The sequence below is a fragment of the Furipterus horrens genome, unplaced genomic scaffold, assembly GCF_987537825.1.
Source record: "Furipterus horrens unplaced genomic scaffold, mFurHor1.1.pri manual_scaffold_15, whole genome shotgun sequence".
In the NCBI taxonomy this organism is placed as follows: Eukaryota; Metazoa; Chordata; class Mammalia; order Chiroptera; family Furipteridae; genus Furipterus; species Furipterus horrens.
Genome location: NW_028327185.1, coordinates 417,894 through 441,715, shown reverse-complemented (window position 1 = coordinate 441,715; position 23,822 = coordinate 417,894). Strand labels below are relative to the sequence as shown.

At 60.8% G+C, this 23,822-nt stretch overlaps 1 protein-coding gene across 3 annotated transcripts in view; it reads left to right on the top strand.

The window, feature by feature from the left end:
• Nucleotides 1–23,822, top strand: part of PPP1R12B (protein phosphatase 1 regulatory subunit 12B) — a 75,824-nt gene that overhangs the window by 50,467 nt on the left and 1,535 nt on the right. For 2 of the 3 annotated variants that reach the window (XM_090263203.1, XM_090263204.1), the window contains 5 exons: nucleotides 11,221–11,237; nucleotides 14,034–14,178; nucleotides 14,571–14,675; nucleotides 16,595–16,648; nucleotides 17,763–17,813. In XM_090263203.1, coding sequence (XP_090119329.1) covers nucleotides 11,221–11,237; nucleotides 14,034–14,178; nucleotides 14,571–14,675; nucleotides 16,595–16,648; nucleotides 17,763–17,813 — 372 coding nt within the window. Of the gene's footprint in view, nucleotides 1–2,880; nucleotides 3,530–11,220; nucleotides 11,238–14,033; nucleotides 14,179–14,570; nucleotides 14,676–16,594; nucleotides 16,649–17,762; nucleotides 17,814–23,822 lie in introns of those variants that run through there. The other variant, XM_090263201.1, reaches the window with a different exon arrangement.

Sequence of the window (23,822 nt, the reverse complement as noted above, 5' to 3'; positions counted from 1 at the left end):
ACTGCCCCCAGAAGCCCCTGGTGCGCCGGGTCCCAGCGGAGGGGAAGAGGAGCAGAGGGGGGATGTGGAAAACAGGGTGTTAAAATAGGGTCCTGAAGCTGCTGTGCTTCCTCTCATGTTTGAAAACGAATCTAAAATCGAACAATAATAATGAGATCTTTGTTTCATGTAGAGAAGGTGCTGATTAACCTCTAAGATGATGTTCTGATGTGAGGACGACCCCCAGAGGAAGAGAAATGCAGGAGAAGCCGCAGCGGAGCTGTGGGAAGGGAGTGCCCGGCCCTTTCTTACCACCTGTGGGAGCCTCTGGCCAAAGTTACAGGCTAGGAAGGAAGTTACCAAAATGTTTTTAAAAGACATCAAGTTGATGAGAGCGAAAAAGCCTGAACTTAGAGTAGAGTTTCTGAACTTGTGTTTTAGGTTATTTTTGTAAGCTTCTGCTTATGGCTCTGACGGTTCTCAGGGTTCATGACCTGAAGTTGCCGGTCTCTCTTCCCGGAGCCTGTCGCCACGAGCCCTGGGCCCCAGTGCCCGGCGTGCCGCCGCAGGATCGTGCTCCATCGGGCGCACACCCTGAACGTCACAGTCGCTGACATAGATTATTCTGTGTTTTACAAAGGGTGGTGGTACACTTTTTAAAACAACTGTCTTGAGATAAAGAACTTTTTAAAACAACTCTGAACTTTACGGAACATTTACCGTTGTAATGAAGTTTCCGTGAGCTGCACTCTTCAGAGCTGCTTTCACCAGCCCTGGGGCCTGAAGACAGAGGCCTTGGGCTGCTTTTGAGTTAATCGAAGAGATTGGATTTGCCGGTTGCTGCGCCTGGTCAGTGGAGGTGTTTGCTCCTCAGGCGCTGTGAGCACGTGGCAGGGCAGCTCCTCCCTCCATGAGTCTCCTGTCCACGCCTGGTCGCATGTCCTGTGTCATGAGAGCCATGTCCCCGAACACGTCCTGCCAGCCCTGCGGGAAGCCCTGCTGCTTCTGACTTCCCTGCGCCTCCACCTGGCATGTGGGGGGAGCTGCACACATTTTCATGTGAAAGGAAGTAGCCTCCCGCTTGTGTTTGCCTTTTGTAGCTGCTGCTGAATTTAAATTTAATTGCAAACTCCTAGGCCCATAAACCCATCTGGGACGGGTCTGCAGAATGAGCCTCTTTTTTGAAGGGCCTTGGTAATCCCCGCCCCTTTGTGAGTTTCCGGGTGCCAGCTCTCCTGGCATGGGAACGAGGACATTAGTGTGTGAGGGCAGGACAGGGACCTGCATAGGCGAGGCCAAATCACCTCCTGAGTGAGTGGCTGTTTGTGTGGCTCAGCCTGGAGGGCCGTCTCAAGGTGTCCCTTTCCTGGGCTATTTGGTGAATGACCCGTAATTGGAAAAGGAGTAGACTGGACCCTCACCCGGAGGGAACCCTCCTGCTGGCCGTGTGGGGCAGACACCGTCCGGCGGAGCAGCCCTGGGCACGGTGGTATTTCAGCCTCCGGACTCCTGCCTGGGGCCAGAGTCCCACCTGAGAGGCGCAGAACAGTGGCCCAGGTTCTGTTCCGCTGGGGGGTGAGGGACGCTCTAGTGTCACGGGGCAGCTGACGGCTTCTGAGTCAGAACAGAAACAAGAAGTGCTTGTCGGCCTGGTTGAAGGAGAAACTATATGGAAGAACCGTGAGCAAAAGCGGGAGCTTCGCTGTCCCTGGAGCATTTGCCTGTGGGCCTGCGTCCCTGGGATGTCCCCCGAACCCCTTGCAGGGCTGCGATTGGTGTATGTCATGTCCTTTCGGCCCCTTGACTTCCGTCCAGCAGAGCTGCTTCTTCAGGCAGGTGTATCTTTGCCGGGTCAGGTGACCTTGGGGCCTCGGCTTCCTCGGCTGTGAGCATGGTCGTGGTTCACGGAACGTCACCGCCACCCACTCTGCCTGCGATGGGCGCCGGGAGGAGAGACGGGGGCTGCGCTGTGTCAGGGAGGAGTGGGGTCGCCTGGTGCGGGCCCCTCCTGTCCGGGGTTCTGCCGGACGTCTCACTACCTGTAGAGCTCTGCAGAAGAAGCGTCCACCTCGCTGTGGGGGCCCTGCAGAGCAGCTGCAGTCGTGTGGGTGGGACACCCTGGCACCCGATCGCTGGGCATGGCCAGACAGCAGGCGGGGTCAGGATGGACAAATGCTCGTCCTCAGAAGTCCCCAGTGGCCTGGTCAGGAGCCCTGATGACCCCCTTCCACCCACATCCCTCGGACCAGCCCCCAGTCGCCAGTCACTTCCCCTGACGAGTTCACAAAATGGTCACAAGAACGAAGCAGAGGTCAGACGGGGGCGCGCGTGCAGGTGTAGACGTCATCTGGGATGGGGCACTAGGGGCCAGCCGGTGCTCTGGGGTGGCCACAGGCTGGGAGAGCCTTTGACCAGAAGTGGGGGGAGGGGAGGCAACAGTGTAGGAGACGCTTTTGAGGTCAAATTCCAAAGCCCTTGGACACCAAGCAAATAAATTCCTTTCTTTTTAACCCTAAATTTCACTGTGGGGGACTCATCCTGCTGTCCCGCTGTGCCTGCTGTATGCATGTCCTCCCTTGGTCCTGCCCTCCCCCGCACCTATGTGCCCTCCCCCTCGTGGGGTTTTGGGCCAAGCACTCCTTGTGTGGGGCCCCGGTTTCGGTTTGCTGGGCATCCTGGGCGGCAGGGTGACGAGCTTCCAGGATGGAGCATTAAGGCCCGGAGGGGCTCCGACCTGCGCCTCTGTCTGGGGTTCCTCACTTAGGAGACTGTCCCGCCTCCACCACAGCCAAGTGCCTGCTTTGAGGGCGGGGTCTGCCCAGGCCCCCGAGCCCCACGGTCCTAGAGGCTGCGCCGTCTCCTCTGCAAGTGGCAGTGACTTGTGGGTGGAAAGTGGATCTTTGCCCTTGGCCCGGCTCCAGCATTCCTGGCTGAGCGAGGAGGGTTTGGAACGTCAGAAGCAGAAGAGGAGGGAGACCTGGGGCTGAGTGCGTGTGTCAGACCGGCTCCCGGCAGGACGGGGCCTCACTGCCTCCAGCTGCTTCCTCCTCAGACTCTCAGGTCCTTACTTTTATTTTTTTGTCTTTTGATTTGCTTAACCTGAGTTGGCCGCGGCTGTTGCCAGCCCCGGCCGGCCCGTGGAGTCGGGCTTAGAGAAGGCAGCGGGGCCTCCAGGGCGTGTGCAACTCTTTCCTCCGAGTGAGGGACCCGGCTGTCCCGGGAAGGATCCGCGGTCATCCTTCCTCGGGATTCATTCAACCTGCTGTCATCAGGGATCTAGACTCAGGTTCTGTGGGAAGTGAGAGGTGAGCTGTTGGGAGACCGGGACTTGGTCTTGGCACCACAGCAAGGCTCCGTACCAGCCGGCCCTCCGACGGCTTCACCGCCGCGGCCAGGGCTGCAGGCTGCACCCACTGAGTGGCTTCTCCTCTGAGCAGCCTCGGGCACAGGAGCCATGTCCTCTCTGTACACCCGGAGCAAGGAGTTCCCGCGGAGCAGGAAGTCTGACTCGCCGCCCGCGCCGCCCTCCCCGAATGCCAAGACACTCCGTGTAAGTGCGGTCCATCTCCGCGTGCTCGGCCGGGGCTGGGGCGGGCGCCTGCGGGGCTGGGGCGCTGAGTGAGTCAGGGCAGAGAAACAGGACGTTAAAGGCCCCGGTGGCTGCTCTGTGGGGGTGACAGGCCCTTGTGCACGTGGCCCAGGGACAGCAGAGGGACATGTGTCGCCGCTGCTGATGGAGCCCTTGCCTCAGGCACCCGCTGCACAGTGGTGACACTTCAGAGTCCTTGTCACTATGTCTCCCTGGCCTTTTCTTAGCACCCTGACTGTTCAGTTCCCCTTCCTGGGTTTCATGGGTCAACCCTGTTAAGAGAAAAAGCTCTCAGACATCTTCAGTTATGTGCAGTTCTGAGAGCGCACTAGTGACACAGAGGGACACGTGTGCCAGGAGCCAGGCAGGTGCCATCTTCCCACTTGGCCCCCAGGAGATGGGCTTCAGGAGCCAGAGAAGGCGCTGCTGCCCAATGAGCAGCCCCAGGTCCCAGGCGGACAGTCGCAACCTGTCTGCTGCGTGGCCTCTGCTGCAGCTTCGTCCCTCCTGCGGGCATGTGCAGCGGTGGGTCCACAGCCCCTCCCGAGGGAGCAGCCACCGTGGGCAGGACAGCCTCAAAGGCCCTGCGCATCTGCGTAATCCCGTGTGGTGGAGCTCAGTCTCGGACATCAGCTGGGCTGTTAGTCCCGGACACCAGAGCCATGTGCTATCCCTGTCCCTGAGGCAGCCGCCCAGGCTGGTGCGTCCTTCTGAGGGGCCGCTGAGTGCTCCCAGCGCTGTGGCCATTCCCTGGCGGTGCCCCTCGAGGCCCTCGGCACTGAGCCCTCCTCCATCCACCCTGGTCTTGTCCCACCGTCTTCCCGCCGACCCACGGGGCCTGTGGTGTCAGGAGCCCTGTCAGCCTTTGTTCACGTGGCACCGCTGTCCCCGAGTGCCGGCGGCACCTGGCAAGCGCAGCCGAGTCCACGCAGGACACTCGGTTCCGTCCCGTCTCCCGAGGAGTCAGGGCCGCGCTCCTGTCCCAGTCCCGACGGCCACTGTGCACCTTTGCACCGCGTTCCTGCCGCGCCCTGACTTCAGGGGCCACAGTGGGGGTGAAGGTGAGGGTTTGGGTCACAGAACCAAAGCATGTGGGTCAGTAACAGGGCAGCTCACTGCGGCCGCGGCCTGCGGCAGGTGGCCTGAGACGGCTCTGCAGACAGTGGCGCTCACGCCTCCCTCATGGCCGAGCTTTCTCTGCCGAGCTCGCTCCGTGGCCCCGGCCCCCGGTGCTGCCCCTTCCGTCAGGGGCTCTCACACGAGGCGCGTGCTGCTGCGTGAAGCATGGTGGCCCGACCTCACTGGGGACAGGCCGGGGAGGGCTCGGGACCGTCCGGTGCAACACAACGGGGACACTATACCCCGGAGGCGTAGCCTGTGCCGCCCTTCACTCTGGTTCCCTGAAAGTTAGGGAAACTGAGGCGCCTTAGAGCTGCAGCCCCTGCCTCCCCCCGCCGGGAGGCATCTGTCAGCGACGCTGGCGTTCAGATCAGCTGTGTCTGAAGGTTGCGGACGCATGAGGGTGGGGGAGCACTGTGGGAGCCCCACGGTCAGGTGTGATGGGGACCCAGAGCTGACCCTGCAGAGGAGGAAGACTGTCTGCAGAGCAGGGAGCAGCAGGGACCGTGGCCCTTGCGTCCTCTGACGGCAGAAGCACTGGGGACCGACTGCACCGGTGCCTGGGCTCCCCGGAAGCTTGCTGCAGGCCCGAGGCCTGTGGTCTGGGCACGCGGAGTTAAAAGGGGCGTGGCCACCCCCGGCCGGCCTCAGCAGCTCTGACGTCAGCCAGGGGCAGGAGTTCTGGTTCTTCTGTTGTTCAAGGGGCTGGACAGTCCCTGCTTCCATGTAAGGAAGGCGTCCTCCCAGGAGCTCTAGGGTGCGGGCTGTGCACAGGGAGGACCTCAGACACCTCGTCTTAGACGCCGGGAAGCTGCACCCCAACAGGTGCTGTTTTAACTCGGGAAAACGGGCAGCACGAGGACGCGGCCCTGGAGCACACGCCCCTCTCGCCCGCGCAGCCTGAGGCGAGCTCATCAGTGTTTCCGTGCTTGGTGGGCCTGGGGCCCTGTTAGTACAAAACGCAGACGTTTGCCGGAGATTGTGCAGCCGAGAGCTTCCCTAGTGGAGAGCCCCCTCTGTGCGGCCCACAGCCTGCCTGGGGCGCCTTCTCCAGTTTGTCGTGCAAAGATGCTTTCCGTGCTCTGAACATGAAGCTGTGTAGCTAAGCGTGGCCCCTCTGCGCCAAGTGCCGCTTCGTCTGTCCAGCAGAGGCCCGGCCCCGCCGAATAGTGAGTCCTCTCAAGAACAGCTCCCCTGACGTTCACACCACTCCTGACACTGGAGCTTGGAGCTCCCCAAGTTCCACTTCTGCACACCTCGCTTTCCAGCTCAGCAGCACAGCACCCCCCCGGGTCTGCCTGGGCTCTGGCCAGTGTGTGAGGCGCTGGAGGCGTGGCCTCTGCCCTCACGCGGGGCCACGAACGAGGCGCCGGCTTCCCTATTGGTACAGAAGTTTCTCTGGATGTAATTTCCAACGTTAAAAAACACGAACAACCCTGAACGGCAGAGCATTAGGCTCCTTAGGCATTTGTGGTTTAATATTGGGTCTTGAGTTTATAAAGCCTCTTAACTTAGAAACTAGTTGGTTTAAATGGTTTAGCTTTTTTTAATCATCTGAAACCAAGAGCCAGGGAATCATGAGTCACTATTCTCAAATTATTATTTGCTAATTTATGGACGTATCTTTCGATTCAGGGCACATCCACACCTAAAAGGCTGAAGTCCGTCCCCACGCTAGTGCTCAGCTGGCGTTCTCTCTGTTGAGGAGTCTTGAGGATGGTGAGCTGTCAGCGGGGCCCTGGAGATGTTTGCTGAGATGCATTTCCGATGAGCTGGTTGGCATTTATGGCAACAGGATCGGCTGTGTCTGTGGAACACACCCTCGTGTTTCATTTCCCCACTTAGTCTGGGCGGCTGCTCCCTCGGGAACACAGATCTCACACTTGTCTTCCTCCGGCCACCGTTGCAAAGGAAGCGAACACTCAGCCAGCAGTGGGCTGTGGTTCGTGACCGGCTGTGCAGCCTGGCAGAGCGGCTGGCGGGCCCTGGGTGGCCCGGGGCCCACGCGCTGGGGACGGGTTACAGCCCTCCCGTGCTAGCTCTCCCCTGCCAGCTGGAATTCTTCACGCCACGGTCCGCTGCCAGGGAATGAGAGGCGTTTGGGCGAATCGTGCTGATGAAGGGTGCAATCCGTCCGCCGCTTGTCTCTCTAATTAACAGCACTAGTGCCCCGGGCTTGTAAGTCCCACTCAGGGAAAGTCGGTCGCCGCCGGGCCCCGGGGTCTGGTCCAGGAGACTCGGCAGAAGCAGCAAACACAAGGTGAAGGCTGTTGAGGGGAAGTGGTTTCCCTGTTAGGTGCTGAGTCAGAGGCCCTTGGGGATGCTCAGAGGGTTAGGTCCGGAAGGGAACTAGTCTGCCGCGCGGGAGAAAATTATGGGCTGAAAACACTGGTGTTTGCAATTACGCCATGGGAGTGGCAGGCCTGTCTAGGGAGCTGAAGCACGGAGCCAGGAATAAACTGGGGGTCCCAGCGGCAGACGGACCCGCAGGCTTCTCCCTGGGCAGTGCCACGGGTCACATGCAGGGGACGCAGGTCTGACGTTGAGCTGCCGGTTTGTCAGCGTCGGGTCACGGCGATAAGCCTCTGTTCTCAAGGAACACAGAAATTGAGGTCATTGTAGGGTCAGGGAAGAGTTGGAAGTTCCTCATTTTATTTTTATTTTCAGCACATAATGAGCCGTGTGACCAGGGGCGGTTCTTCAGATTTGAAGAAGTTCCCATATTATCCAGTATCGGCCTTTTTGTTTGTTTGTTTGTTTTTTCTTTTTCTCAGCCTCATACTGTTTGTGTGACTGACCAGTAATTGCAGTCAGGAGACCGAAGGGAGGCAAACCGCCGGTGGCTCTTACCTGCCTTCTGTTCTGCCTCGGCCCCTGCGGGCTTCTGCTCAGGCGTGCCTGTTTGCCTGGGACCTGGGTGTCCACAGCCCCAAACTCCGCACCTCGGCTACAGGGCACAGTGAGCGGCCCAGCGAGGGGCGGGAGAGGCCACAGGCGTGTCAGGCTCCTCGTGAAAGCCGCACGTCGGAGCTCTGCGTCCGTTCCCAGCATGCGCTTCCCAGGCTGGCCGGGGGGCCGGGGCTGGGGCTGGGGGCCGGTTGTTCAGAAAGGGGAGTGGGAATGAGCCTGGGCCGCGAGGACCTGCAAAGAATCAAGCTGTTCCCCCAGGCGGGACCCAGGGGACAAGGGAGGGAACAGAAAACAGGTGCAGCCCGTGTTACAGAGAGAGGGGATGTCACTGCCTGAGGTCACAGAACAGTACGAGCTGGGGCCAGCAGTGAAGGTGGCATGGCCCACATCATCAGCTTGTACAGAATGCGTGAGGGACCGCGAGGGGGCGCCCAGTGGCTGTGTGCCCCCACGGGAGCATCCCCAGTCTGAGCGTGCGCATTTCTGGATGTCCCTGACTGCATTCGTGTGTCGGGTGTTTGGTGGAGACAGAGGAGGACAGCGGGTGATGACGTTCACGTAGTTCCGGCCTGTCAGGTGCTGCTCTGCGGGCCGTGTGTGGCCCTCTCTCGTGTGCGCACCCGCTGGCAGCAGTCGGTACCCAGCGTCGCTCTGCCACTGATGCGCGTGACCGTGCAGCTGCGGCCGGCTGGGTATGTGTGTGGACAGTCTCACGTGGAAGGAGTTATAGATAAACTAGAACCTTCTTTTTTAAGGGGAGTCCTTGTGCTTATGGGAATTTCTGAAATGGCCCTGCAGCAATGTCCCAGCCTCCTGCCCAGAGCCCATAAGTGTGAGATTGTTGTCCCACGACTGTTACCTGGCACAACTGTCAGGGCGATCCCCCGGCTAGTGGCAGGACGGCGGCCGGCAGTGCTGGGGGAGGAGGTGGGTGTGCCCACGCGGAGCAGGGACTAGGCGCTGCCAGCGCACCGGTGAGCGGAGAAGCAGACTCTGGCCCGGCCCCCGGGGGGCCCGGCCAGCGTCGCCCGAGCAGGGCACCCTGCAGAGCCAGGCTGGCTTCTGACCCCAAAGCTGCGCAGTGAGAAAGGGGTGGGCGCTTGGGCCACTGAGCTCTGTGGTGATTTGTGCGCAGCCAGAGAAGACGCGGCCTTAAGGAAACACTCATGTTTCACATGTGGGGAATATGCCCTACCACCCCACCCTCTGCAGCCGCCCTGTCCTCTGCTGCCACCCTGTCCCCTAAGTCTTGGAAGTGTCTGTTCCGCCTGTATGTGTTTCCAGATCATGCAGGAGCCCAGTATGTTTCCCGTGAGCCCCGGCTGCTTGGGGTGCCGAGGGAGGCCCTCACAGAGGCTGCGTCTTGCAGGTCTGAGAAGCTACAGTGACCTCGCACACAGCACGCGCCTGAGCTGCTCCTTTCCAGCCGACCCAGATGGCGAGCAGGTCTGAGCAGCCCCACGCAGCCACACTCGGCCTGCTCTCGCGGGCCAGCAGGAGGGGCTGGCTCCCTGAGGCCGCCCAGCACACAGGGACACGGTATAAAGTGTCCTCCTGCTTGGTCCCTCGGCAGGAAATGTCTGCGCGGCTTTTCCCATCACTGTGGGATCAGGCCCGGCCCCACAGGGTCTTGGCAGTAGACACGTGACCGGGTCCCCTTCCGATCCCTTGGGCCCAGCTTTCCAGAACCATAATTTTATTTTAAACTTGGTCAGAGGGATTTGGTTTCAATTATGTGCCTTCCTGAACTCCCGGGAACTTTCCAGTTCAGAGCCTTTGTGGGACTTTTCTAAGCCAGCCTGGGGTGTGTTGTGAGCCACATACATTCACAAATCAAAGCCAGCCTGGTTCTGCCCTCCCAGGGCTGCCATCTGCATGTTGGTGGCCGCCCGCTGCTCCTCGTGGGAGGCAGGTCCTGCCCTGCCGCTTATTGTGGGAGCGTTTCAGGAGGGAGGAAGCGAAGGGACCCGCGCTGCTTGGGTTTGGAGCGTTTCTGAGACGGGTCTTCGGTTCGTCGCTCCTCTTATCTTCGTTCTGTGTCCGTGCTGGCGTCCGTCCCTTCTGCCGTGCGGTCCCACGCACAGCATCTGCTGCCCCAGCTGGGCCGCAGAAGCTGTGGGTTAGCCAACTGCTGCTCTAGAGTTTTTGTCTCGTTGGGTCCACCAGCGTCTCATCCTGGCAGCCGCTGCTGGGGGGTCACCGTGGAGGGCAGAGCAGCCGTCCCTCCCACACAGATGCGCCTCTGGCAGTCCTCGCTGGAGCACATGACGCGACGCGTGTGGAAACTACAGGTCGGGAGCTGCGCTCGCAGAGGGGGCAGCGGGAAGAAGACGGGAAGTGGAAGCCTCCAGCCTCTTCTCCCCAGAAACCCCGCTTCTCCCAGATCCAGCCAGGCGCGTCACCAGGCTCCGGCGCGTCCAGTGTCTATGACCACTGCCCCAGGGGAGGCCAGGAGTCCCCACCTGAAGCCTGGGCTGTCTGCTCACAGAGGCGCCGGCTCTGAGCCCTGCCTCACATGCTCTTCCGGGCCACTTCTGTTCCAGCGGGAACACTGTCTTGCCAGCAGTGCCAGCGGCCTCCATCTTCGAAGCTGGAGGTGTGGCGCTGCTGTCCCCTCGCCAGCATCCGCGCCCTGCGAGGTCTGTGGCCTTCCCAGGACATACTGGGCAACAAGGAAGCCGGGGTCCCGAGTGCCAGCGTCAGGTGAGGCTGGTGCATCCACAGCAGCGAGGGAGACCGAGTCCACGCAGAGGCCCCTCCTCTCTGTCGCCTGCGCATTTATAACGCTCAGCCCAAGGAAGCTGCCAGCACAGACCTTAACCTGCCTGCGAGAACGAGGGACGGTGAACTGGTCTGCTCCGGGTCCTGCTGCCTCGTGCACACATCGGGTCTCGGTGGCTCTTCAGCGATGCGCTCGCCTGTCTCCCGTGGAAGCTGCCACCCCCTCTCCAGGAGCTGCGGCTTTTCTCATGGCTGCCTTATAAGAACTGCGTATTTATTCCCACGTGTTTAAGCCTCAGTCACCTTCCAAGTCCTCTCCTTCGGATGCAGTACCCCTATGGAGACATTTTTTCCACTGCTCACAACAGTTTTTGAACGCGTCCATTTCCATGCTGGTTCCATTTGCATCTGAAAATCCTTTCCTCTGAGACGCCAGAGCTCTTCAGGCTATCCCAGGGGAGCGGGAACCAGGGACGAGGGGGACCGTCCCCTCCGCTGCTTTCACTGCAGATCTGGGAGAAGGCCGGGCACCGTCCTGATGTGCGCAGATGTTCGTCACTCGCGGCAGGGCTGGGGGTTTGTGACCTGAAGGAGATGAACAGAACAGGACTGAGACCGTAGTCTCACTCTGGAGAGTGAAGGGGTGGGGCAGGCTAGATGGGCTCCCATTCTGCCGCTCCCAGTCCCAGAGGGGCCGCCCCCGGCTCCAGGCAGAGTCCTGGGCACAGAGGGCACAGCTGCAGCCGGCATCGCTGCTCTTGCATTCCGCCCCTTCCTCCGCCACGCAGTTCAGACGTCTGACATGAAAAACATATTTGTAAATGGAAACACAAATGTTCGTCCCTTGCTATTGCTGGTTTTTAATCTCTGTTCTGTTTTATTTTCTCTCTTCCCGTGTCTAGCACGAAAGACTCTCCAGGTAAGAATAACCCATTTCACATGCATGCTGAACCCATGTGTGCATGCATGTCACATGAGCTTACATGCATGCCGGACCTGTGTGTGCACACCATGCGACCTTACACACATGCTGAACCCATGTGTGAATGCACCTCATGAGCTTACACGCGCGCTGAACCCGTGTGTGTGTGTGAGCATCGGACAAGCTCGGGGCTCATCAGTGTGTCCCTCACGTCCTCTCCGCCTCCACGGCCGCCACAGCCGCTCAGACTCATCTCCCTCCTGCCACCGCCCTCCTCCCAGTGTGCCCTGTGCACTTCAGTGCGGCCCAGGTTCCGCCAGGGTTGGGGTGGAGGGCAAGGGCCTCGCACACTCCCCGCCCTCAGGTGCTCAGAGGGAGCCAGGGGCCTGACTTGCAAGGTCTGAGACCCTCGGGAGCCCTGTCGGAGCCCGGGCAGCATGTCTCCGCCGCTTTCCACCTGCTGTGTGTGGCCCAGCCCACCTTCCCACCTTCCTGAAGAACCAGGAAAACCGCCGAGGTTCTAGAGCCATGGGCATGAAGCTCTCCTCGTCCCTGTTGCTCGACGGGGGGTTAGGACGGGCTGCGGACGGTGTGGTTATGGGGTCCCATCGGGCAAGTACGCCTCTTGCTTGCTTGGTACTTGAACTTGTTCTTCTTTACTGACGTAGCTTAACATCTGTAAACTTGCACGATTCAGCCTCTGCTCACCTCTTACCAGCACCAGCTGAGGATAAACAGTTTACAGCTCACCCGGCAGAAAATTAGTTTTGCAGAATTGGTGGAGTACAGTGATTTCCTAGAGTTAATTTATTGTGAATTCTGTTCAGTGTCACAATGGCCATTTGTGGAAAGACACGCTCTCTGCAGACTTCAAAATGGGCTCTGAAACTGTAGAGCTTAAACCAGTGAGGTGCTAGTTCAAGAACAAGCAGGTGGCCCCAGAGTCGTGTGCAAGGTGACTCTCAGCCCCGGGATCGCATGGACGGTCTACGGTCTGTCTGAGGAAGTAGCTCCTTCCTCAAACCTTCCCAGAAAACAAGACAATAAAACACAAATGAAAACATTTCAGAGGGATTACAGTTTTTAAGAGAAAAATATTTTACTATAAAAGTCACAGGAGAAAATATTTATAATATTTATATAGAAGAGACCTTCCCAAGCATGAGACCATAAAGGTAAAACTTGTCCCACGTAAAGTTGAAAAGCTTTGCAAGTAAAAGCCACCGTAACAGACAAGAAGTAGCGGGGGAAGACCATGTGCTGCCCTCTGTGCGTGCCCCTGCGGGGCGACGGGAGAGGTGCAGACGCTACGAATAGGTGAGTCAGAGAGAGAGATAAAAGGCCAAAGACTCGGATGATTTAAGATTAAAATTAACTGCGGTGACATGTCCCTCCTGCTGGCCTGGAAAGAACTGATCTCTGGGCAGGGCGGTGCCTTGGACACGCTTGTACCCCTGAAGCAAACAGCTGAGCTTCTGAGATGCTGTTCTGCTGAAGTAACTGGACAGATGCACTAAGATTCATAGACATCTTCTCGTCGCAACATTGTTCGCAGTAGCTGAACTACTCAAGACAATAGTGTGTTTATCAACAGGATTGATCACCACGCAGCCACAGGGCGGAAGGCTTCAGTCATTTAGAAAAATTCACCTTATGTTTACATGGTGGGGCCTGCAGCCGCAGGGACAAGTGTGGGGAGGAGGGAGCGTTAGGAGGCCATATGCGTTATCTGAATTTGCAGCAGTATTTTCACACATGCATGTGTTTGACATCCTGCAAGACTCTAAGCTGAACTGTCCGTCGAGGCTGTTTCTTGGGCAGGATTATGGGGTGACTTTCACTTTCTATTTTCTTGTTTTTTACAAGCCTGTATTGCTTTTGAAATCAGGAAGGTCGAGGAAGAGATTTCTTTACAAGATGAGGAGGCCGTTGCAGGACTTAGACAGAAGTGGCCCCTGATGTTTTGGGGACTCGTGTCTCCTTGTCCTCAGCTCCCCACCCCCCACGGTGGCCGTGGCTGCCGCAGGACAGAAGCTGGGATGTCAGTCCTCTGGCTGGACCCTTCAAACCACCCCAGTGCGGACACAGAGCTCCGCAAGGCCACTCCATGCACCAGACTTGAGTGTGGGAAAAGCCGAATCCCATAAAAACACAAACCAGTGTTAAGGATGCCAGTGGTCAGTTCACAGGTCACAACTGAGAGGCCCTTCCCCCAAGGACCCTGCTGGAGACCCTGGGACTGAAACCACCCTCAGTTCTGAGACCCAAATGGCTCGAGGATGTTGGCTCTCTCCCTGCAGGTAGCACAGTCATGTGTGGGGAGCAGAGCGGACAAAGCTCACACGTGCTTGGCCTGGCTGGGGCCCCGCAGGCCTGGGCCCGGTGGCCGCCGCTCCCCAGCTGGCCTGCAGCTCAAGCTCCAAGTCCCTGTGTCTGATCCCCTGGCAGGGCACTGAAATCATTCCCAAGAGCTGCTGAGCTCCAAGAAGCACGCTCTTGAGGGAAGCAGTTCAACCCCAAGTTAATTTGAAAAGCTCTAAGATTTAAGTCAGCATTTGGGTCCAAACCACCAATGTTTCAAGGAGCTCCATTCCCGGCCAACGGGGGCCTCCTCCCCACACTGGCAGCTTCATCCTGACGTCCGAGAAGCCGGCAGATAGAGCGGGGTTCAAGGAAGGGGCATATGCATGTTGCTGGCCGAGCTCCTGCGTGCCTCTCAGAACGGGCTCCCTGCCCCTCAGCAGCCCCCCCTTGCTCTCAGAGCCACCCCGACCTTCCTTGTGTCGCCCACAGGTTGGAGTCGGGGGGTAGTAGCTCTGCGACCAGCGACCCCTACAGTGACCGGGCCTCCGCAAGAGCCCGCCGGGAGGCCCGGGAGGCCCGCCTGGCCACGCTGACTGGCCGCGGGGAAGAGGACAGCAGCAGGGACTACAAGAAGGTAGGGTCCTGCTCAGTGTCCCTGTGCCTGGATCACGGCCTTCCCCGGGTAGGACCGTGAGCCTAGTCCTGATGAAGCAGACTGCTGAAAAGACAAAGTGACCGTGACTCCCCAGGCCTCCTGACTACTCTGCCTGCATTTAGCACCTAAAAGTGTCCAGAGCCCAGCACCTGGAGGGGTATGTCCACCAGGTGCTCTGGGTTTGCAGGGGACCCACATTGTTAAGTGAGGCAAGGCCCCGCGGGGCATGAGGGGCAGCACCCAGGGTGAAGTGGTGAGAAGCAGGAGACCAGTTGGCTGGATGCGTGTCATTCCCTAGACACCCCGCACTGGCGGTTCTCACAGGCGGCCCCGTGGCAGCAACCCCATCCCAATGTCTCTCCCGCCCCCAGCTCTACGAGAATGCCCTGACCGAGAACCAGAAGCTGAAGACCAAGCTCCAGGAGGCTCAGCTGGAGCTGGCAGATGTCAAATCCAGGCTGGAGAAGATGGCCCAGGTGAGGGGGCCAGGAGGCAGGGGGCAGCGGAGACGGGCGGCCTGGGGCAGGGCTGCCTCAGGGACGAGGTCCCTGCCCCCTTGACACCGACTGAGTTCAGGCCTGACCAGCGTTTGCTGAGTATGTGCTGTGAACAACGCCTGGTGGCGTGAATGCTCATCATTGATGCCATGTGACGCAGTTAGTGCCAGTGTCCCTGCCTCGCGCCTCCCGTGTCAGTTCTGTTCCTCTGCACATCACTTCGCAGAGGGACAAACGAGAGCTGGTAAGCGCGGTGCCGGAGGCTGCAAATCAGGCCTGGAGGAGGAAGTGCTGCTCAGGACAGGTGCCTCTCAGCCTGGGAACAGGGTCATTAGAGCAGCTAGAGCTGGGGAGCCGTTCCTCTTGCCGCCAGGCCTGGTTTGATGAAGTGTCACCTGGTCACAGTGACAGACCTTCAGCCGAAGGCACAGCCAGCTCCTAGGTCATCACTGCTGCTTACAGCCCCTGGAGAGCTGGGGCCAGAGGCTTTGAAAGCAGCACTGACGCAAGAATGGCTCTTTCCCAGGAGGGCCTACGTGAAAGCCAGACATGGCTGTGCTGTGATCACAGGCAAGGACGGAAACACTAGGGCCAAGGTGCTGGGTGCTGGGGGCAGACAGGGCGGCTCAGCTGCCTCTGAGGCTTCACGGGGGGTGAGGGTGGGGCACCTGCAGCCACCTGGTCCTGGCTCCCCCACTGGGAGTTCCCAAGGCCTGTTGCAGCTCAGTGACAGTGTCACCTGCCCTCCCTCGCCTGCCAGAGCCCCTGCCAGCCCATCTGTGGATCGTCAGGAGTCCCGCCCCAGGTGGAGCTGCAGAGCGGTCCACAGTCTAAGCAGCTGCTCCACTGGCACAGCAGGTGCTAGGGATAGAACCCAGCCCCTTCCCAGCCTTCGTCCTGCCCAGTATGAGTCACTGACGTTCCCACAGAACAGTGGGGCTGCAGAGCCAGTCTCTGCTGACCAAAAATGGAGTGTTTGTCAGGACGGGGGGGGGGGGGGGGTCACGTTCACATGGAGACAGTTCCACAGGGACACGTAACCCTTGTGCATTAAAGGTCCACCCGAGCTCTAAGGGGGTTGAGGTAAAAAAAAAACAGCGCAACACCCAACGAGACTGACTGCCGGGCACAGGGACAGCGTGGCCTGCTCCCACCTCTGTGTGCGTCAGGGAGGCGCGCAGCCTTGACCTGAGAGCTGGGAGCCAGGACCGAGCCAGAGCCCCACGCCTTATTGTTACCCTGGCCATTCCTTAACTTTCTGAGGAAGCCGGCCTCTGCGGGCAGACGTATGTGTCTGTGCTTGTCAGATGTCTGCGGAGGGAGGGCCCACAGGGCTCAGCGCTGAGTGCCGTCCCCACGCGCTGTGCGGGCTGTGGCCCGGCACTACCCTGCCCTGTGCTGCCCTGTGCTCCCGCCGAGGTGCCCAGGCTTCTCTGCCCCTCCCGTGTGTGCAAAGCCAGAGATGGTCCCACGTTCTCATTTTGTATTCACATAAGACCTTGGCTTGTCTGGTTGCTCCCTCTGTAGAAGGGGGCCTGTGTGTTGAGACCCGGGCAGGGGGCCAGAGGGCCCTGAGGACTGAGGACCTCTGGTGCCCACGGCCAGGCAGAGCGGCCACCCCAAGGGAAAGCAGCCTCGACTCCCAGTGCAGAGCCGAACAAAGGGGCTCAGGCACCTGCTGCCTCCTTTGGGTGGCAACATCGCCCTCAGAGAAGACTCAGGAGGGTGGCAAGCTGGGAGGGCGGGCCCTGCAGATTTAGTGTTGTTGCTGTGGGGACCCTGCTCCTGCCTGCCTCCCTCCCAGCAGGAGCCCTGCCGGCCACAGAGGTGCCGAGGTCGGGCCCCGGGTCCCACCAGCACAGGCAGCCTCAGCGACACGTGTCCTCTTCTTGCTCCAGCAGAAACAAGAGCGGACGTCCGACAGGTCCTCAGTGCTGGAGGCAGAGAAGCGGGTGAGCGTCTTCCTTCTGTGTCCCCGTTCCAGTCTCTGACTTTGCTGCTGGTGCCAGTGGAAAGCACTCATCCCAGGAGCAGCAGTTGTGCCCCGTCCGTACCCAGCCCCGTCACAGAGCCTTGCTGTCTGGCTCTGGACAGTGTTCTATTGCTAGTCCTTTCCACACCGGCCAGTGTTGAGGGTCAGGGTCTTCAGAATCATCTCGACATTGTTCTGCCTGTAGGCATGCCTGCTCATGCACATACACATGCGCATACCACAATACATGTGCATACATGTACCCATGCACACAGTATGCCACACATGCAGACACAACACACACACAGCATCGCATGCATGCAGACACAGCACCCCCGTGCACATAGCACACCACATGCAGATAGACGCATAGTGTGCCATACGTATTGTGCACGCACACACATGCACACCGTACACCGCACACAGACATATGCAGCACACACACAGCACACCACGCACTCAAACGCACCCCCCAGGCCCAGCTCCACCCTCCCCGCTGCCGGCAGCAGCAGCAGCTCTGGGCAGGGCCCGGTGCCGGAGCAAGAGCCTGGCCCTGGAACTGTGAGCAGCCTTCTTGCTCTGACGGAGGGAGGATTTCTGGGTCTGTTGCTGGTCTCGGACATTCTTGGGTCGTCGGGAAGACTCCGACTCACGGATGTGCTGCAGCTCCGATGGCCCTGGGCAGCTGTTCCCATGTCTCCTGTCTGGTTTTGAGAGCAGCTGCATTTCATGCTGTGCTTCCCTCGGCTGAAACCAAGCCTCCCTGGTGTCTGCTTCAACCCGGAGCCACGCTGGGCCTGGGCGCTGTCCTTGCTGGGGGCAGGGGCTCTGCGGGCTCCTGGGGAACGGGGGCCCTGCAGGGGTCACTGCCTGTTTGAGGAGGGTCCAGCTCAGCAGGAGCCATTGGAAATTCAGAGTCTTTAGTTACTGGGGGCAGGGAGGGCTGGGGGTGCAGAGAGGTGACTTAGTGAAGCAGGACCAGGTGGCTCCCACGCCTCCAGGGGGCGGTTTGCCTGAGTCTTGGCCCTGCTGGTCCCCAGGACGTGGGAGAGGCACCTGAACCCCCTGCTCAGCCCACCCCGTTGTCTTAACAGGAGCGGCGTGCCCTGGAGCGGAAGATGTCAGAGATGGAGGAGGAGATGAAGGTGCGTCGCCCGCAGGCTGAGCCTCGAGGGCACCCCCCGCCTCCCGCCAGAAGTGGCACTGCTGTTGGTTTGGGGGGCGCTGGAGGCAGGCCTGGGTGAGCTCGCACAGCTCCCGGGTGCTAGCTCGCCAAGGGGCTGGGTGCACAGGCTGCAGCTCCCAGGCCTGAGGTGGGTGCCACCTGCCCGTCGCAGCCCCAGTGCAGTGAGCCCAGCAGGTCAGGCTTGAGTCGCATGCTGGGCCCCAGCCCCGGGCTGTCGCCAAAACACCTAGTGGGCTTAGGCCATGGGCCCCCGCCAGGGCTCACTGCTCCCTCTCTGCCCTGTGTCGCAGCTGCTGTGACGGCCAGCTGTCCCCAGGAGCCTGTCCCTGCTCTGGAAGGGGCCGTGCCGCTGCGGGGGCCGCCAGGGTGGTTGGGGGCAGCCAGCCTGCCATGCATGACGCCACCGTCGCTTAGCGCAGCTCAGCCTTCCTTTCTTCAAGGGTCTCCTCTTACGGGGTGTGAGAGGCAAAGCGTTCGTCTGGTGGCACGTGGGGGCAGGAGGCCGATCGCCAGGCCCTGCCAGTGGACGGGTGACCCCGGTGTGCCTGGGGAGAGACAGGCGTGGTTCCAGGGCCTCAGAACATTGGCTCCTCGCTGAAAAGGCTCCTCAGGACCTGACAGGGTCCGTCTTGTTGCACAGACCTGGCGCTCGTGTCCCAGAGGGAAGCGGTGCCGAGCCCTGCCGGCCCCGCCGCACCGTCCGGGGCTGCAGTGGTCCTGGGCCAGGGGCCCCAGCAGCCCCTGCCTGAGTCGCACCCTGGGTGCCCTGAAAGCTGACTGGGGACAGCAGGGGGCAGAGGTGGCCAGTGGCTCGCTGTCCCAAGGTGGTCGAGACACTCACCATCGGCTTCTCCAGCCTCCTGGCAGCCCCCCCCCCCCCCCATCTGGAGCATGTGTGCAGGGCTCTTGGCTGCTGAGGGCACCTCGACAGTGACGCCCACTGAGCAGTGGCTCCAGTGCAGGTAACAGAGCCAGGGCTCCAGGGGAGCCCAGGCCGCGTGCTGGTCCCGGGCGCTGTGCCACGTCACGGGGGCCCAGAGGTCCCCCTCAGGTGGCACCCGTGGGAGCCCTCCCCAGGGTCCTGTTGCCCACAGTCCCATGGGCTGGCACAAGACAGGTGACATTTCTGTCTCCCTCCTGTTGGGCTGTGCGTTCCTGGACCGGGTCCTGGCTCCTCTGCTCTTCCCAGTAGAGATTCTACTGCACAGAAGAGTCTGCTCTCCTTTGTCCTGAGTCATGTGCTGCCAGCTTCCAGTTCAGTGGTTTAGATTAGAAAGTGGAGCCAGACCGTGGCTCATTTCAAAATGACGTGTTTTAGTTAAAATTCACCCATTCCAACAGCTGCCATTATTCCCCGTGACCGATCACAAAGCGTGACACCTGTCCCTGAGGCCGCAGCACAGCCTGTGCTCTGGCACCTCCCCTGTGACTGCACCTTCTCTGGAGGCAGGTGCTTCAGTTCTGCAGGTGCAAATGTCATAAAGCTGCCAGGACCAGCCCTGAAGGGGTTTATGAGGGTGTTGGGTCGCTTCCAAGCTCTGCTACAGACTATAGCATATAGGATGACAAGTGGCCAGAATCTGTCCTGTCCAGTCGGGACCCCGATGAGCTCAGGGCCAGTGGCCCCATGCGTATGGCTTACTGAGTTACACAGGCGTCAGCTCTTGGTGCGTTGGCCGGGGCGGTGGAGCCGGTGGAGGGCTGGCCTCCCGCGAACCTGGAGGCAGGAGGTGTCAGTGACAGAAAGTGCCTCCGGGGCAGGTAGGACGGAGAGCAGCGAGGTGTGTGTGGCCCTGGGGTAGAGCGCCGGGCCCTTGCTCCCTGGCCCTGTACTGGATGGAGCAGGACATGGTGCTGTCGCTGGCTGTGGGGGCTGCGCCTGCGTCAGGCCTGGTCCCTCCTCGGCCGCAGCCTCTGAGAAGCACCAGGATCCAGCAGCCACCTGTGCTGCACGGGCCTCTGATTCCCTTTTCCTCTGGAAACAACCCCCGTGCCCGAGCCCCTGAGCCCGCACACCTCAGTCCCCATCCTGTTCAGTGCTGTTCCCTCTGGAATTGCAGCAGATGGCTCCTGCCTCACCCCCCTGCTGAGACCCTCCAGACCCCACCCCCGACCTGCCTGTGTGCACAGGAGGCAGAGTTCCCGCACAGAGCGTGTTTGTGTGTTAACCCCGGAAGAGGGCGAGAGCCAGGGGCATCTCGGTGGTCCTTGTCGTGGCCGCTGCCCGTCCACCCCTTCAGTGTTTCCGCGTGCAGCACCGGACCCGCTCTGTCCTCTCTCTGGCCGGGGGGAGGGTTGCCTGGTCCCTGCCTATCGGCGGTGAGTTGGAAGCACTCGGTGCCCAACCTTTGTCCAAGCTGGTTGTCCCCACTCTGGGGATGGAGAGTCAGCATCTTGTCTCTGCCTGTTTTCCTGTCCCCTCGTGACCCCTTCATTTCCTTGCTCTTCACCACTAACCCTTTTGTCTCTGTCCCCATCCGTGCTGGTGGCAGGCACTTGTGTCTGGTCCTGGCGACCTTCCTGTGGCCCACAACCCACACGCGAAGCCCATCCCCTACCAAAGTCACTGTCCTCCGCCCAGAGCTGACACCGTGCAGGAAGGACAGGCAGCAGTGAGCAGGCCAGTTAGCATTGCCTGAGGGGTCCCGTGAGGGCCCAGGGTGTCAGGAACCAGGTCTGTGGCCTGGTTCTGTGCCGTGGGCACCCCTGCCATGGATGTCGCCCAGCTTCCGCGTTGCCGCTGATGAGCAGCTGGTTCTGCGGCCTCTCTGTGCGCCAGGTGGAGCCCAGGATGCTGTGAACTCCGCAGTGCAGAGGGTCGTAGGGCAGGTCGGGCGGAGGTGAGCGAAGGACCAGAGAGAAAACAAGCAGGACCAGAGCACTGCAGGGGAGGTGCGGGGGCCCACAGGGGCCGCGGCTGCATCCCGGACACCCGAGCCCTCTGCTCCAGTCCCAGTGACAGTGGCGGGTCCCCGGGCTGTGGCTCTGCCAGCCAGCCCAGCACCCCAGATTCACGGCCACGTGGGGACCTTGGAAAGCAAGCAGGTGTGCTTGGGCGCCAAGTGGCTGCCCTGCGCATGGCTGGCCTCTGCACCCTCGGCGCTCGGCCTGGCCTGGCTGGCGCTTTCTGCCTCCCCCCAGGACTGCGCCCCTCTCCTGCCCTTTCCCGCATGTGAACTGGGCTCCAGCCACGCAGCCTCTCCGCCTGCTCTCACCTTCTGGTCTGTCTGTCTGTCGTTCCTGTCCGTCCCTCCGTGTCCCACTGCAGAACCTCCACCAGCTAAAACAGATCCAAGCGCTGAAGCAGATGAACGCGCAGCTGCAGGCCGAGAACAGGGCCCTGGCCCGCGTGGTGGCCCGGCTCGCAGCATCCGCGGAGGCTGCGCAGTCACAGGAGCTCTAGCTGCGGCCCCTCCTCCACCTCTGCAGGCAGGTGCCCTCCTGTCGCTTCCCAAGAGCGCTGGGCTCACCTGTGCTCACCTCGCAGAGCCGCAGAGCCGGTGCAGATGGTCAAGGCTGCTCCTGGAGATGGGAGGAGCCAGGCCTGGGGCCTCCGAGCGGGAAGGGGCGGGCTGGAGGCGGAGCCTGGCTGCGGAGGCGGGGCCGGTGGTGTGCTCGTGGGCTGGCCTGGGTGGGGTCATGGGCCACATTGAGGTCCCGGGGCCTCCATCCGCCCAAGTGCAGCCTGGTCTCCAGCAGTTGGGGTTGGCGGGGTGGAAAGAGGGTGGCATAGATGTGCCTGGGCTCCCCCAAGAACAGGTCTGGTTGGATCCCAAAACTCCCTCCCTATTGCTGTTTCTGTGAAACCAAGGTTGAGAGCCTTGGCTTTTGGGGGACCACATGCTGGGTTGGGGGCCGGCCTGAAGGCTTGTGCCGCTCCTGTGGCCCAGGCTCCACCGGCCAAAGGCTGTGCCGGCAGCCCAGGCCCACAGCCCCTCCCGCGTGGTCTCCCTTCTCCCGCGCTGGGTCATGGATCTCGGCCGCCCGCTTTGCAAAGAGATGGACATGGGGTTTATTTCCACTGAGAACTGAAGTGTGTTTGGTAAACTCCTTGGATGTGGGTCTGAAAGCCCTGCTCACGGAGGACTAGCCCCCGCCCAAGGGGCTGTGGGGGCTGCTGAGCAGCTCAGGCCCCGCGATGCGCCTTTATTTCCCGCAGCCACCAAGCCGGTCCTGCCCACTGGGTTGACACCCCCAGCACAGAGAGAAGGCGCTGAGCTCCAAGCTCCTGGGAATCAGGTTGGGGAGATGCAGGACCCCCCCCCCCCATGCCCCGTTGTTTCACTGCTCCTCCTTCATAGTCTCGTGTAGGATGTGGGGTGAAACCTGCTTTCGGTGGCTGGTAACCACGGTAACGGCCATTTGTTAAGGCCTGTGCCTGGTGCTTGACCTGCTTTTTCTCGCTTACTCCCCAGAACACTCGTTTCACAAATGAAAACACTGGATTCCAGGCTCAGTAACTGGTTCAGGTCTCTCAGAGTAAGTGGTAGGGTCAAAATTCAGACAGAGTGTCAGGCTCCAGAGCCCACGCCCTGGCTCCACGGCCCCAGGCTGTCCACTGCAGCGAGGGCCAGGGGACACCTCTGCCTTCTCCGCACACAGCCATTTACCGACAGAAAGATTCTGCCTGGGATGTGGCCTCCTGGGGGGCAGAAAAAGGAAAAGAATATCCCAGGACGTGTGGAAATCGTATGGAGTCAAATTTCAGTTTCCAGCAGAAAGCTCTGTTGGGCCCGAGGCCTGCTGGCTCGGGATGTGGCTGCGGGGCGCTGTCCTGCGGCCCCGGCTGCTCACGGCCCCCCTCGCGGGGAGACTTGCAGCCAGGAGCAAGGATGTGGGAGCAGCAAGGCGCGTGGGCCCCGGGCACCGTCTCTTTCTGGGGGTTGAGTTGTCTTTACAACCCCGGGGAACCCGTCTTGGGGTGCAGTGTGGTCGGCTGTCAGCACACACAAGCGGGACCCTCCGCCCCCTGCGTCCCTGCCCCTCGGCTCCGGGCCTGTCACTCGTCAGCACGCTCCCCGTGCGCAGCCACGAGGAGAAACACGAGAAAACGCATGCAGTTTTACTTGAGATACCGCAACACCCAGCCCTGGGAACGGGACATTGGGAAGCTGAGAGACTTACGCCCAGGTAGCGGATGGAATGCGTCCACGAGCGCTGTGGCCTCCCCTCCTGGGCGGCTCTCACCAGCCCCTCCCCGCAGGTGTCAGGGCAGCGGGGCATGGCCTTGTCCAGTTTCTGTCTTCAAAGAATTGAGTTCTTCGCGTGGAGATAAGTCACCAGGCCCCACGAGGACTTGGTGTGTTCTAAAGGGGTCGGAGCGGCTCATACCTGTGGCAATGGGCCGCCGCCACCCACTGCCCACGGCGCGTGGCAGGGCCGGGGTCTGAGGACGAACTTTATTTGGTGTTTTCTGGATGAAGTTCTCGCAGAGCTCGTGGCCGGGGCAGGAGGAGCTGCGAGCGCCACGCAGCCTGCAGGTCGGACCGGTCACTGCCTGTGGGCCCCACGGGTGTGTTTGCCGACAGTCGCTTTTCCTTCCCGGGACACAGCCCGGTGTGGCCGTGACCCCATGTCGTCCGCGGAAGACGCAAGAGGCATCTGTCCTGCCAGAGCATCAGGTCCAGGCCTCTTGACCCCTGCATGCCCTCTGCAGGCTTGTGGTTCAAGGACCGCTCACAGGCATGTGCTCTGATGTCGCGGCAGTGGGTGTTGCGGCCCTGGACCCGCCAGCGCCCACGCCCCAGACCTGTGGGGGTTTTCATGCGCCCCCTTGGCTGTCCAAGCACCTGGTCCCCCAGTGAGGGCTCTGGCTGTGGCACCCCCACTTCCCAAGCTGGGCAACACTTACGTCGCAGGACAGCAGAGCTGGCGGGAGGAGACCTGACCACCCTCAGCAGGGCCACCTGCTGCCCCTTGGTGATCATGAGCAGAGGCTTGGGGACAGTTAAACATGTGCCAGTGCCCC